Source organism: Xiphias gladius, chromosome 16 (genome assembly GCF_016859285.1).
Source record: "Xiphias gladius isolate SHS-SW01 ecotype Sanya breed wild chromosome 16, ASM1685928v1, whole genome shotgun sequence".
NCBI classification, from domain to species: Eukaryota; Metazoa; Chordata; class Actinopteri; order Istiophoriformes; family Xiphiidae; genus Xiphias; species Xiphias gladius.
The window spans coordinates 274458-289741 of record NC_053415.1 but is presented as its reverse complement, the minus strand read 5'-3'; the positions used below and the strand labels follow the sequence as shown (position 1 = coordinate 289741).

Below are 15284 nucleotides of genomic sequence, written 5' to 3'. Positions count from 1 at the left end.
CACTCCTGCTGAGGAGTTGACCCTATGCATTAATGAGGGTTGATCATATTAAAGAAGGAAAAAAAAAAAAAAAAAAAAAATCAGCAAAGCCAAAGGGGTTTGCCGGTCTCTGAACCTTCTTATCCTCATAAGAGACCATCTCACGATGAGCGCACCGAGCTCCAGGGGAGCTGGATTTGGAGCGCGTTTCCTTTTTAATATTTGTGTTTTCTCTCCTGTATGTGTGTTGTTGTTGTTGTTGTTGTTATTAATATCGGTACCGTTTCCTTTAAGGGGCGTTTCAGGAAGTTTGCTGTAATAACTGCCAAAAACACCAGGAGAGGTAGTGTAACTTCCCAGACTATCATTCCCAGGTTTTGAGGAAGTGTCACGGTAAAGGCTGAATGCTATGTTATCGGTGTACAGCAGACAGACTGTGGCTTCAGTGGAGACATTTTTGTTCGGGGACTCGTCGCACTTAGTGAAATGACGCTTTCACAATGCTTTTAATTTTGCTGTGCATTCAAGCCGTCGTCCAAGGTAATTAGTTAACAGTAAGCAGTTTCGTTTTCGGCTCGCCAGTTCAGCTGTCTCTGCTATGAGGCGACATTCTCTGTGTGCATATGAAAGAGAGGTGTCCTAACAAAACGTAAGCTAACGCTCGCTAAAACCCACAGGCCTCTAACAAGCCGCTCTCTTTCATCATGGAAAGAAATGTTAAACTAGCGAACAGGTTCAGTTGAAAACTGACATTTTAAAACTTCCTTTCATGTCGTACATGTTGGACATCAGGTAGAATATGGCCTAAGTGCTGTAGCTGGTTCATTAGGGCATTGTTGTAAAATCGACATAAAGTGAATCCATCAAACAGCATTTAATTTAAATAAAATACGAACTCTTTACCCGTTCATCAACGCTCAAATACGCTCTAACGTATTGCTATAACGTTATCAAAACCAACTCAACCTTTAGACTGGTCAGTATTTCTTTTCCCTTAATTGTAGCCTTATGGTGGATGGTTGATGGTTTAGTACCAAAACTAATGATACTGGTCGTCTTTAAATGTCCTTGTGAACTTTGTAAGCGATAGATGTGAGCAACATTAGATTTTAATTGAAGTTGTTATTAATTGGCCCAAACATGTCAAGCTTACTTCAAATCGAATTGCACGTCTTCTGTTGCGAAGTATGACAGCTTTTTTTAAGGAGCAGCGAACTGTACGCGGTCACCTAATCTTAATTTGAATCATCCGTCACAGTGCTCAAAACTACACCAAAAAAAAGGTACATTAACAGCAACTAACTTATTTTCGCTCCTAACTGGCCGCTCACTGTGCTTGTAGGAAGGAGACTGTGATGATTGACCTTCTCATTTACTGTTTGAACAAATTACACTCCCATTTTTATGTCTAATTTAATAAAACCAATAAAATATTTGGGTTTATTTATTTATTTATTTATTTATTGCATCTTGTGAAGGCAATGGCCCTACAGAGTGCTGCAGGGATGACATATTTTTGTAGGTCAACCCAAAAGTTGGTATCGCCCTGGTTCCCTTGACAAAAAAGTTACGGGATTTTCCATTGGCTCCTGGATTATTTCAGAAAATAATCTCTGTGACAGACAAAAGTATGTTACTTACTCATTTTGATCAGATACCACTTTTAAGATTTTTGAAGGCTAAATACAATTGCCAGAAGTAAAAAGCTCATGTTAGGCTATAATCAAACCACACAACAGTCGCATGACTTCCGCTTCATCACCACTAAGCTTCCAACTTGTAATTTGATTTAGTGCGCTTATCTCCTTTTACAGAAACCTTTCCTTTTAAAAAGGTTAGTAATAGTTTGCAAAAGCGTGAGTATAAACACACAAGGCTGTAAAGGTCGACTGGTGAGTGGTTTGGTTTTTGTGTTCGGTGCGATAAAGTTTAATGTCCTTGACAACCTCTGTACTCTCATTCAGCCAATTGTTAGCAACCGCCTTTTTTTTTTAAAGATATGTAAAAGCTTAAAGACCTTATTTCAGGCATCCAACCAAAAACCCATTCAAAAGACCCACTGACTTTGGGACGAAGTTAGCATTTTTGCAAAAAAGCGAACTTATTTGCAGATTTTAGGACTCATTCCTGCAGCACTGCGTTAGAGCCAGTTAAAAGGCTTACATTTTATTTGAATAGCTTTAGGGTTAGAGGATGATAAAGTGGATTGGAAATGGTCAAACCTTTAAAAGAAATGCAAACAGAGGATCCTCTTGCCATCAAACAATATTAGTGATAGTTGTTAAAAATAAAAGCCTATAAAAGACTGTTGCTTGAACTCTTGGATAAAGTGTCAAACATTCAATTCAATTAAACTACTAATTATAATAAAAGGGTGAATAATAATAATAATAAAACTATAAATATAATCATTAGTTGATAATCGTAATATTTGAAGCAGTGGGTGATGAGCAGGATCATGGGGGCAGTAAGTGGTTCTCAGAAACAGATCCAGTCTCTGTAGCAGCAGCAGCAGAAATACCTGCATTTTCTACATCTTTTTGAGACAGGATGTGCCCGATTTTTGCAATGTTACATAGGTGAAAAAAGGCAGTACTTGAAGTTTGTTTTATGTGACAGCTGAAAGGACATATCCTGATCAAAAAGAACTCCAAGATTCCTAACAGTGGTACTGAAGGCCATGGCAGTGCCATCTAAATATCATTAGATAATGTGTTTCTGAGGTGTTTGGGACCAAGTACAATAACTTCAGTTCTATCTGAGTTTAACAGCAGAAAACTGCTGGTCATCCAGGTCTTTATGTCCTTACGGCAAGCTTGAAGTTTAGCTAACTGATTGGTTTCATCAGGCTTCATTGACAAATACAATTGGGTATCATCAGTATAACAATGTAAATTTATGGAGTGTTTCCTAATATTATTGCCTAAATGAAGCATATATAAGGTGAATACAACTGGTCCAAGCAGTTGTATTCGTCTGATTATAAAGGTGAATGGCAGTTCTATTCACCTCTATATCAGGTGAATAGCAGGTTCTGGAGTTCCACAGAACCTTGTGGAAATCCGTGACTAACATTTAGTATATGGAGGATTTATCGTTAACATGCACAAACTGACATCAGTCTGATAAATAGGAAATAAACCTGCTCAGAGCGGTTCCAGTCTCTGTAATAGGATATGATGGTCAGTGGTATCAAATGCAGCACTAAGTTCTAACAAGACAAGTACAAATACATTGTCTCATTCACTGGTCTGTCCATTCCCATCAGTTCCAGTACTGTCTGAAGTGATGCTGGAGCCACCACAGAACATCCATTTTGATGAGCAGCTCCTGATATGGACTCCTGCCACCGAGGAGAGAAATGTCACCTACACCGCTGAGTACCGCAGGTGAGGTCTGATGGTTATGTACTTTTATATGAATCCAAATGTTGACATGATCCGACTGACCTGCACAAGATGTCAGACAATTATTGCATGATCATCCTCCTCTTTAGTGTTTTTATTTTTGCTCAGAGTAAGTATCTTTTAGATATTTTTGTGCCAACACAGCTCAGCTCTGGTATTTTGGCTAGTAAAACACACTGTATTTCAATTTAATGCATGAAATGTGTCTTAGCGCTGCAACAATAAGTCAATTATTAGAATAGTCAGAAATGACAGAACATTTGTCAGAAACTATTTAGATAATTGAATAATTGTTTCTGCCATTTATTTATTTATTTATTTATTTATTTATTTTTAAGCAAAATGTGCTGGTTTCAGCTTCTCAAATGTGAGGATTTGATCGTTTTCTTAGTCATACGTGATAGTAAAGGAGATAACTTTGGGTTTTGGACTGTTGTTTGAACAAGCCAAGACATTTGAAGACATTCCTTAGGCTGTGGAAAGTTAAAATGGGATTTTCACTATTTTGTCGTTTTATAGACAAATATAATTAATTGAGAAAATAATCTGCAAATTAATTGATAATGAAGATGATTGTTAGATGCAGCCCTAATGTGTTTCATACTCTAAATACAGGTTAATGACATTATCACAGATTCTGGACTGTTGTAAATCGCCTGTGTCTGTTCCTTGTCGTCAGGTTTGGCACCAGTGAGTGGAAAGATATACAAACCTGCACCCAGAAATCTTTCAGTTCCTGTATCATCAATTTCTCCAAACCTGAGCATGTGCATGAATGTGTTATGCTGCGTGTGCGAGCGGAGAGAGGTGGGCTGACCTCAAGACCCGTCAAAGCCTGTTCAAGACATGGTAAGAAACCAGGGCCTTTCATGTAAACGGGACAGTGTGCATTGTCTGATAACAGTGTGCTTATATTGGCAGCAGCTTAGTCTCTGCATTGGTCTATTCTTCTGTTGTGGTTTGTATGAGAACCTCTGAATGTATGTAAGTTTTGATGCTGGGGTATTGTCATTTGTAATATACTAAATATATCACACACAAGACGCTCTGGTTTAACATTCCGTCAGGACATTACTGATTTCAGACTAACCACCAGATAACATTTTCTCTGTTTATGGTGGCCTTCCATAGCTTGTGCAAACTAGTGCAGAATTCTACAATTTAAGAAAATCTGTCAACAAAGTCAAATCAAAGTTATAGTGTGCTTTTCTATCATGTAGTGTGATTCTAGGTACTAACCATCCTAACGAAGTTGTGAACCATGTGGTGTGTAGTGTAAAAAGCTTAACAAACCCGTAGCAAACTTCATTAGAATCATTGCGCTTGATTGATTCCTAGGTTAAGGTGTAGGTATTTGTGATTTATTTTAGGTCTGAAAGGTTGTTGATGGTGTAGATTGTTCCTGGGGACACATTTATCAAAGCATGTATAGAACAAGTTCTAAGTGTGTGAGTATGAATAGTCTGTATGAACTACAAAAGCGGTATTATCAATCATGTGCATGCACTGCCTCGCACAATGAACAATGATAAATCTCACCTGTTCTACGTACATCTGCTCCTGTACAAACATGCTCATTTGCATACAGAAACACCCCTGAATTCCAAATATGGTCAAACTATCACTTTGATTTTACACATGTTCCTGGATTTTTACTGGTAGTATTATATTCCACAATGTGTTCTACAATGTTTCCACTATTTCCATAACTCAGTGGGTGCCATACAGTTGGGTGATTACGATCAAATGAGGTTACACTGCAAGTGATGTGGTGTGCAGTAATCTTCATTATCTCCCTACTATGCAAATGTGAATGCTTAAGTGAAAAGATGTGGCCTCTACTAGTACACTAAGATACTGAATAATGTCCCACTTAAGCTTCACTAACATCTCGTAGCTGGGAACCTGAGATCACTTCAGTAATATTTTATAATCTATTAATATAATAAAAAATAAAAAAATAAATAGAGGTACAGAATGGGGACAGGTGTTTGAAATCATTTACTTTAAGTGTCAAATATATAATTTGCACAACACAAAATAGACATTGGGCAAAGTACCACTTCAGTGCAATTCACAGATTACAAATTATTTTTAATTTGCTTATTAATTGTTGTACTATTTAACAGTTTAAGCATAACAGCAAATACAGCATACCTGTCAATTTAAATTACTGATACCAAAATGTCACAGCTCATTATTAATGTGTATTGATAACAATTGAATGTTATTAATGTTATTAACAGATCCTCTGGATCTCTTATATGAAGCCACACGTGCTCAGAGGTTCATCACTAGAGTAACAAGATGAAAGAGGCATTAATGGCTTCATTTACTCTTGAAAAAAAGATTACCTTGTTTTCAAAATAAAAACAGAATTGCATTTCTACAGTAACATTAGTTTAAATTATACCCATTATTACATGGTTGACAGAGTTGGTTCATGTATTGGTTTGCCCACTATTGTACCTATCTACTACTAGCAGTTTGTTGGCATGCCTGGTCAGGAGTGGTTCTGAATGAATGCACATTTTCAAGCACATGAAGAAACTGATAAATTGTATCATTTTTTCAACAAGGAGTGAATGCATGGTTTATGCACAAAACTGTGTGTAGACATGGTTCATAAATGAGACACCTGATTTTGTCAACACTGTGTTTTTGTTTCTTTTTTCGCAGGTAGTCTCTGTACCCCTGAAGTCAGTCTGACTGCACGGCCTGGCTCCCTGACTGTATATCTGAGCAGGAATCACGGTTTGGCTGTGGAACATGAGGACCATGTAAAACATAGGGTTTACTATGGCAAAGAAGGAGAGTCACAGCAGGTGAGACTCTTCATCAGTTTAGCAAGAGTACAGAATGCTGTTGCTTCTTGTTTTATTCTTACTGTAGGTGAACGAAGACTACATTCTCACTAAGCTGGTTAATTTAGGACATGCTGTTTATGTGTGAAAACAATATGTTTCACACCAGCATTGACAGGTAATTTGAATGATTTACTTCCACACTGAAACAAAAGGTTAATCTCTTCTTCTTCCTGCTAATTTGTTTACACAAAAAAATAAAACAAAAATTTACAATTTAGTTCTCATTGACATAGATTTTTGTTCCTGTTGTTAGACAACCAAATGAGCAAAAAATAGTGATAGTGGTTCATAAATCCTAAATATTCATCAGGTTTATAAGTCTTACTACTGCTCACTTACTACTTTATAACTGTGAAATACAAATACATACAAATTAAGGTCTACAGCTGTATCAACTAATTGGCCACACTGATGTTAAAAATTAGTAGTCACAGAGAGAGAGTTGGCAATAGACAGCAGAGACATCCCAACTTGACCCTAAATTGCACGCTTTACATACCTGATGCAGGTTGATAAAAATTGTTCAGTATCAAGTATGTTGCTATTTCTTGGCTACGTTTCTGATTTCCCCTGAGCTATTTGGAAAAAGAACTACCCTTTAGAGTTTCAGACTGCCTCCAGTCTTTCCAGTGTTATCAGTACTTTGTTTTAACCTGCTAATAGCCAATGCTGAATGTTTTCAAGGCACAATAACAAAGATTTTTTTTCCGTAAATATTACTAGTCAGACTGGGCTCTATCTGTATAATATGTGTCTGTGTCAATGTTAATGTTACTGTCAAATGTCTTCCACTCTTGAGCAGAAGTATAAAGATGCTGCCTCCTCAGTGTCCATCCACGAGCTGGAGGAGGGACAACGTTACTGTACAAAGGTGCAGTATATTCACTACAATAAACCTGTTGGACCGGAAAGTTGTACCCAGTGTGAGGTCATCCCCAAGACAAGTAAGAGCATATTATTAGGTGCTGTTGTTAGGACCATTTTTAAGCCAGGCAAAACAAAAGTTTTGGAACATTAAAGAACCAGATTGGTTGTGCTGCTTGTTTTGGCCTTGACAATTTTCCAAAATACATCACAAGTTTCTCCTCTGATTCCTTTGCCTCCTGAGAGCCAATGGTTCAGTAAGAAGACCAGTTTAATGGTCAAGAGACTTGACACATGGTTGAAGTAGGTAAATGTAACAGTGAAGATTCATGACCTTGTTGCATGCCAATGCAGTTCTAAGCAGGGACCATTTTACACACACTATCATAATGCTGTATTAAAATAAGCACTGACATCTAAAATTGAGAGTCAGTTGTTGAAAAGCATTAAATTAAATGCTAAGTTTTCAGGATATCTAAACTTAGTATACTTGAACATCATGATGAGGATGATTTGACTTACCTTGGTGATTTATTGCAATATAATAGGTTGTGTTTGCCATATCAGAGCTTCCTTGAACGCACCACGAAGGGTTTTAAACAGTTCCTGCAAATGTTGAAACTGATTCATTATGATGGATAACTGACTAATGCAAGTTTCTTTTTTTTCTTTTTTTCAAAATAGCACAATAAGAAACAATTGGTTGCCTGTAACACAATTGATCCTAAAACAAATGGTATAGTTTGGAAAATGATCAATAGTATTGTGCAGCGCTTGCAGTGATTTATAGTTAGAGTAATACTCAACTGAAAATCTCTTGAGTATTATATACTCATCCTTTGTGGGCTGGAAATGTGGCTTTGAAAATTTGTAGCAGCGTAGAATCACAAATAAAAGAGAGAAAATTTTCAGAAATGCGCTTAGTAGAGCACAGACATCTGCCATGGCCAATGTCAAACAACATACACCAGACTTCAGAGGAGAAAGTTCAAATTCATAGTAAACAATCCAGATCTGCTCTAATTGGTTCTGTAGTTTTTGCGTAATCCTGCTGACAAACAAACCAACAAACAGACACAGGTGAAAAAATTACCTCCTTGGCGGAGGTAATTAAACATACCTAGAAACTTTTTTTTAAAAACCACTCCTGCAACATAATCCTCTTCTCCCCCATTGATCTATACTTACCAAGCATTTTTTTTGGAACACCTGTGCACCTCCTTATTCATGCAATAATCCAATCAGCCAATCGCGTGGGAGCAATGCAGTGCATAAAATAATGAAGATACAAGTCAGGAGCTTCAGTTAATGTTCACATAAAACATCAGAATGGGGGAAAGATGTGATCTTTGTGGCTTTGACTGTGGCATGATTTTTGGTGTCAGACAGGCTTGTTTGAGTATTTCTGAAACTACTGATCTCCTTGAATTTTCACACACAACAGTCTCTAGAGTTTACTCAGAATGGTGTGAAAAACAAAAAACATCCAGTGAGCAACAGTCATGTGAACGGAAACAACTTGTTAATGAGAGAGGCATCGCAAAGCAAGTTTATTTATATAGCACCTTATCATTCACAGAGGTCTTTCAAAGTGCTTTACAGGTAAAAAATAGGAAAAATAAAAAGATAAAATTATAAGATAAAATAACTTGAAGTACAGAGTTTTAAAGCCAAATTAATAAAATAAGTAAAAGTACCATAAGAAACAATTAATTAAAAGCAGTGAGAGAGAGAACAGCCTTTAGCTCAGTTTTAAAAATGGGTACATTTGAGACATATCTTAGTTCCACGGAGAGCCGATTCCAGCAGTGGGCAACATAATGGCTGAAAGCCATTCCACCATGTTTGGTTTGAAATGTGTCCAAACCATTGAGTGACTTATAGACAACAGGTAGGGTCTTGAAATCAATTGAGTTTAACTGGAAGTTACTGCAAGGATCTAAGAATTTGAGAAATGTAATCTCTAATCTTGGTCTTCCATCTTACAAGCAATAAAAGCGTGTATGATCTCTTCTAAGTCTTGCTTGGACACAAAGTTTCACATTTTTAGCTATGCTTTTAAGATGCAAAAATTTTGATACAGCTTTGATGTGGCCATTGAAATTGGAGAATCTTCATCAATGATTAAACCAAGATTTTTTGACGTGGGTGTTAGTTTTTAGTGCACTAGAATAAAGGTATGCACTAAGCACCAGCTTTCCTTCCTTATTGCTGAAAAGAATGATTTAAGTCTTACCTTTGTTTGATTTAAGGAAATTCCGTTGCATCCAGTTGTTTACATTCTCAAGGCGCAGACATAGCGATCTATAGAACCATAGTCAGTTGGTGAGGGCGCTAGATAGATGTGAGTGTCATTTGCATAGCAATGATAAGCAGTCTTATAGCCTTGGAGAGTTTGACCAAGAAGAAGTACTTAAAGTTTGAATAGGAGGGGCCCAAGACCAGATGCTTGTGGGACTCCGTACATCATGGCAGTTCTTTCAGATTCATAATTGCCGATATTGACTACTTATCCCTGCCTTCTAAATATGACCTGAACCACCTGAGGACTGTTCCTGAGAGACCAACCCAATTTTCCAGTCTATCTAGAAGTATTTTATGAGTCCAAAGTGTCCAATGATGCACTTAAGACCCAATAAAACCAGGACTGTTAGACTCCTGAAATCATTATTCGGGTGAATGTCATTTAAAATCTGTCATATCAGTTTCAGTGCTATGATGTGGGTGGAAACCTGATTTAAAGCTGTCAAGGATCTCATGCGTCTGCAAGAAATCATTGATTTAATTAAAAACTACTTTCTCAATAATCTTGCCAATGAAGCGAAGATTTGGGATATGCCTGTAGTTGTTTAGTATTGAAGCGTCCAGGTTTCTCTTTTTCAGGAGGGGCCAGACAACTGCAGTTTTAGTGATGCTGTAAAGATGCCTGAGAGTAGTGAGCCATTTACAATACGCAACAAATCCACTGCCAAAGAGCTAATGATCCTTTTTTTTAAAAAAGCTTTTTGGCAGAATATCTAGTGAGCACATGAATGGTTTAAGATGCTACACCATTTCTTCAAGAACTTTATTAATTGCAGTTAATTCAAACAAAGTCCATTCTTTTTGCGGAGGGTTACAAGGTTTAAAGTCTCTGCAGGGCTTAGTGGAGCTAATACTTAGTGTGATATTCTCAATTTTGTGATGAAAGAAACATGCAAACTACTGACATTTTTTAGCTGACAGGAACTCAGGGGGTGCCTGCAGTGGAGGATTTGTTAACCTATCAACACTGGCAAATAAAACACAAGTATTATTAATATTTCTATTAAAGAATCTAGAGAAATGGGACTGCATAGTCCTGCTAAATCAGAGTTGTAGAGATGGAATTTCTCTTTGTAGATGTCCTAATCAATCTGAAGTTTAGTTTTTCTCCATCTTTGCTCTGCCTTCCTACATTCTATCTTCTGATATGTTAACGTTTTGGCATTTCTCCCTGGAGTTTTGTTTGCCACAAATTATTTTAGTCTCAACAGGTGCTATTGCTTCAAAGACCCTGAGTGTTTTGGAATATAATGATTAAGAAAATGGTCTACAGACCCTGCTTTTGTGATTGATGAATGAAATAGTTTCCATAAATAGAACACTTTTTTGGACAGTTTAAGATCTAGTCTGAATAACTTGAGAAACTAATACATCAAAGAAAATGCAGAAGTGATCAGACAGAGCTAGATCCCTAACATTTATAGTGGGACTGATAAGGCCCTTACTAATAACCAAATCTAGTGTATGATCTCTAGTGGGAGTTAGTCACATTACAGTTACATGCTGAGACAGCTCAATTGTATCAAATAAGGCACAACATTCTTTAGCAATGTTGTAATTGGGATTGTCTATATGGATATTAAAGTCACCAGTTAAAAGAATTAAAATCAGTAAATATAATTGACAGCATTTCAGAAAAGTAATCAATGAAGTGGGCACAGTATGTTGGGGGCCTGTAGTTAACAACTGATAAAATACTTGGTGAGGTTTTCACCACAGTACAGAGAGATCCAGCAGAATTACACTCGTCAAGTAAAATCTGCTTGCATTGAATTGTATCATTAAAAATAGCAGCATACTTCCATCCTTTTTGCCGACTCTAGAAACATTTAAAGAGTTTAAAAAGAGGTCAGAGGACACGGGCCAGACTGGTCGGAGCTAACAGAGGCTATCGTAAATCAGAACCACTCTTTATAACTGTAGTGAGCAAAAAGCTTCTCAGAATGAACAACACATCACAAGACCTGAACCAGATCTGAATCCAGTAGAACACCTTTGGGATACGGTAGAACAGGAGATTGGCAGCATGAATGTGCAGCTGACAAATCTGCAGAAATGATGTGATGTTATCATGTCAACATGGATCAGAATCTCAAAGGAGTGTTTCCAACATCTTGTCGAAAAGCTGTGGTGGTTTTTAGAGTAAAAGGAGGCTGTACCTAGTATTAGTGTGGTGTTCCTAATAAAGTGCTCAGTGAAATGTATATGTTTAGTATGTTCCAGACATGAACAGGAGTGCATTTAGCTCTGTTGGGGACAACAGATCAGAGCTGAATGCACTCCTTCTGCACATTTACAATTTATTGGTGAAGTGAGTGATTGTTTATTTTTAGTGAAGCATTCCTTTAATGTGCTACAACATGAAAAACCAGCAATACAGTCCTTTAAAATTCCTAACACCTCAGGCAGTGTGTAATCCCAGTGTTGGTTTAATCTGTTTTAAAAGTTGTATTGACATTTATTTTTCATTAAGTTGAACAATTTGGCTACATTTCAAGTCTTCTGAAATCAGAATGTGATGATAAAAGTTGTAATGGACTGCTTCTGTCTCTCGTGTGTGTGTGTGTGTGTGTGTGTGTGTGCGCGCCTGCCTTACATTTGCCAGGACATGAGCCAAAACAAACAGTGGTAATAGTAGCTGTGTTGGTCATCGTTGCCCTTGTCATTCTGATGTATGCGATAGCGTATATCCTCATCGTCCAATGTGGAAGAATCAAACAGTGGCTGCAACCACCATGCGAGATCCCAGACCACGTGAGCATGAACACCGCTAACCACAATCACCACACAACCACTTGGTCACACCGTGTATACACTCAGACAGTATCATAGTGTTTATTTATAGTGAAAGGTTTACTGCAGTCAAGCATAATGATAAAGTTAGACAATGTTTTTTTAGCAGAATAAAACTTTCAGATGTATTTATTGACCTTATGAGGCCCACACATTTTTTTCATTTGCTACATTGCAGGTTTTGCGTCTTAACTTCTGATATCTATTGCTGGTAAATACAAGTCAAAAGTCTTGGTCCTGATTGGTTCACACACCCTGCTGTACGTTTTTCGAAGTTGGAAACATATCCACATGTATGCAATCTGGAATCTGATTTATCAACATGAATTAAAATACATCTTTTCAATCATCTATGTAATATAATATATATTATAGAATTTTGAATAACCAGCTTGTTACACAATAAGAATCCCACGCCCATCATGGAAAGCTGCACTGTATCTAATAGTATAACTACCCAGATGAGTCTGATGCTGCCTGCTTACGTTCATAAGCAGCAGATGTCAGTTAACAAAACACACTGCCAATTCTGGTGTAGACAGGAAGTTAAAAGACAAAATAAAGGATGGAGAGCACTGCCTTGTAAAGGAAATCAATAAAGTCAATACAACCACTATCCTGCCAACAAATTTTACTACAGATGTTTGACTGATTTTTCTTTTCTCTAGTTTCTCCTTGAGCCATTTCCTGAGCATCAGGTTTGCAGCTCCTCAGGCAGCCCCAGTGAAGGGCACTTGGATGTCATTTCCTCTATTTCCTGAAAGCAGCTGCCCTTCCTCTGTTCCTGCGCTACTACCACCTCCTTGTTTCCTGCTTATTTGTGGGGATCATGCTGTAGGTTTGACCCATTTGAGACTCTCTCTGCAAGCTACTGTCCTGAACTCCCCACATTTATATCTGGTCTGCTTCTCCCTGAAGCCAGACTTTCTGCTGAGATGGATTTAGACTCAGGACAAGCAAACACTTGATTTAAAGTTGTAACTCAGATGCTGGGAGGTGAAAACTTAATTTGATGTACATTTAGCTTGCATTCAGGAGAGCAAAAGGGAGCAATGAAAAGACGGAACCACTTGCCAGACTGCTCAAGTTAATAACCTCAAAAATATGTTATTATCTTGACATTCATTTGGTTTAATATGGCTGCAAAATACTAGAAAATATCCTTCATAGGAGATGTAAAATAAAAATACTGAGGTCCAAATTTAAGAGGTTTGCACAGGGAAGTGTGTGTGCCAGTTGAGAAAATAACTAGATAAGGAACACAGTTGGTAGCAGTTTTGTACCTTTTTTATGAGGATACATGTGTAAAATACACTTTGCGCTGTCTACCTACAGAGAGCCACAGTCGACATAAATCAGCTTTCCAGAATCAGTTTAAAACCAAATGCAGACAGCAGTCGCAAAGGATCATTGTGGCCTCACCATACGTCTACTTGACACTAGTTTTAGGGAAGATCACCAAAGGTCCTTCTTTTATGCTGTACTGAATTGATATTTCTTCAAAAAAAAAAAAATGCCTGTACACTATTTCATATTTTATATTGTTCATTTGCTTATTATAATTCATATCACTTCCATTTCTAAGCACTTTTTAATAAAAATCACGGCATTTTTGCTTTTGTAGGTAGCAATTAACCAGAACAGCCGCTTATAACATTACAGCATTATCTAATTTTGATTTGGTTTTATTCTAATATAAAACCACCTACACACTTGTCCATATATTCATCAAAAAAGCTTAACTAACACATAGATACAGTCCAACATAAAACATCATTAGAGCAGAGTGAATTTTTTTTTTTTTTTTTTTTTTTTTTTTTTTTAAATGGCTCTAAATAGGATTTGATAACCCCCAGAACTCTAAATCTGGTACTTCTCTCCCCAAAATGAGTACTTTGTTATAATCTGTGTGCTGGGAGGAGAATACTTATCAATCAATAAAGACTTCAAGCCATCATGCAAAACGAGCGAGAGGTTCAGGGTAAAGGCTTAGATATGGTCTTTTATCTGTATCACATCATTTCAGATCAGTACTAGGAACTATAACAAAAGAGGGATTGATATTCAAAGAGAATTCATAGTAAGTGTTTGGGACGCTAAGAAGCTACTTCACTTCTGCCTTGGGCCAGCTTTGGTAATATATTTCAAAAAATGAGAAAAAGAAGACTGTCACAAGGGCTTCAACTAATGAGTATTTGATTATTATAGATTAATCTTCCAATTATTTTTTTTTTGATTAATTGTTTTGGTCAGAAATTAGTAAAAAAAATGCCCTTCAGTTTATCAGTACAGTATTCAAATGTCTTGTTTTTTACGACCAACAGTCCAAAACCCAAAGATCCATCCATCCATACGAAGCGGTGCATCAGCTATACTGCTTATCCTCTGAGGGTTGTCCGGAAACCCAAAAATGTTCAGTTTATTATAAAAAAATGGAGAAAATCAGCAAATGCTGTTGCAACAGTTTTTCATGGGAACTAGCTTCCAGCTTGTACAACAGCTGCTTTTTCTGTCTCCAACCAGTCAAAACTATAATGATGTTGCTGTTGTCTGTCCCTGTTATTGGCCACCATGATTTTTCGCTACCTATGTACACATTGTCAAAATTTTGTTTTTTAACTGGTTTTTACATTATGATCTTTAACTCTATGTGTTGAAGAAAATAACTCTATGAAGTCGTGTCTGTCACTTAGTTGGATGTTGCAGGGTTTTCTCCAACTCTAGCAGTTACTCTTGGACCTTTTCATGTCTTGCACTAATTGACATTAATATAAAGACCAACACCTCATAAACAAGGATGTCTTTTCATTGCAGGTCAACTGGCTGATTCACTATCAGTCACGTACTTGTGTTCTTTGTATAAATAAATAAAAATGTAAACGGTCAGTTCACCTAATCAAAAAGAAATATTTTTGCATTTAAGGTATCTAGCCTTGCAGAGTTTTGGTTTTACATGATTGTCTGAGTAGTTTGTACTACCCAGCATTAAAACCTTTTAATTCAACAGCATCCCTTTTTAGAATCAACGCCATTGTTATTCTGGATAATGCACAAAACACACCGGCAACAA

At 37.1% G+C, this 15284-nt stretch overlaps 1 protein-coding gene across 1 annotated transcript; it reads left to right on the top strand.

Annotated features, from left to right (window-relative positions):
* The first annotated feature begins 464 nt into the window (after nucleotides 1-464).
* On the top strand, nucleotides 465-14019 carry ifngr2 (interferon gamma receptor 2). The gene is made up of 7 exons (XM_040148474.1): nucleotides 465-519; nucleotides 3248-3368; nucleotides 4066-4235; nucleotides 6066-6211; nucleotides 7056-7197; nucleotides 12027-12175; nucleotides 12883-14019. The coding sequence occupies exons 1-7, from the start codon at nucleotides 480-482 to the stop codon at nucleotides 12973-12975; spliced, it is 861 nt and encodes a 286-aa protein (XP_040004408.1). The 5' UTR covers nucleotides 465-479; the 3' UTR covers nucleotides 12976-14019.
* The last annotated feature ends 1265 nt before the right edge of the window (nucleotides 14020-15284 follow it).

What these genes read in the sequence shown, in the direction of transcription:
- ifngr2 (XM_040148474.1), top strand. Translation starts at nt 480, where the DNA reads ATGCTTTTAATTTTGCTGTGCATTCAAGCCGTCGTCCAAG. An exon ending in CATTCAAGCCGTCGTCCAAG is followed by an intron (nt 520 to 3,247) that starts GTAATTAGTTAA and finishes CATTCCCATCAG; the next exon opens with TTCCAGTACTGTCTGAAGTG. An exon ending in TGAGGTCATCCCCAAGACAA is followed by an intron (nt 7,198 to 12,026) that starts GTAAGAGCATAT and finishes TACATTTGCCAG; the next exon opens with GACATGAGCCAAAACAAACA.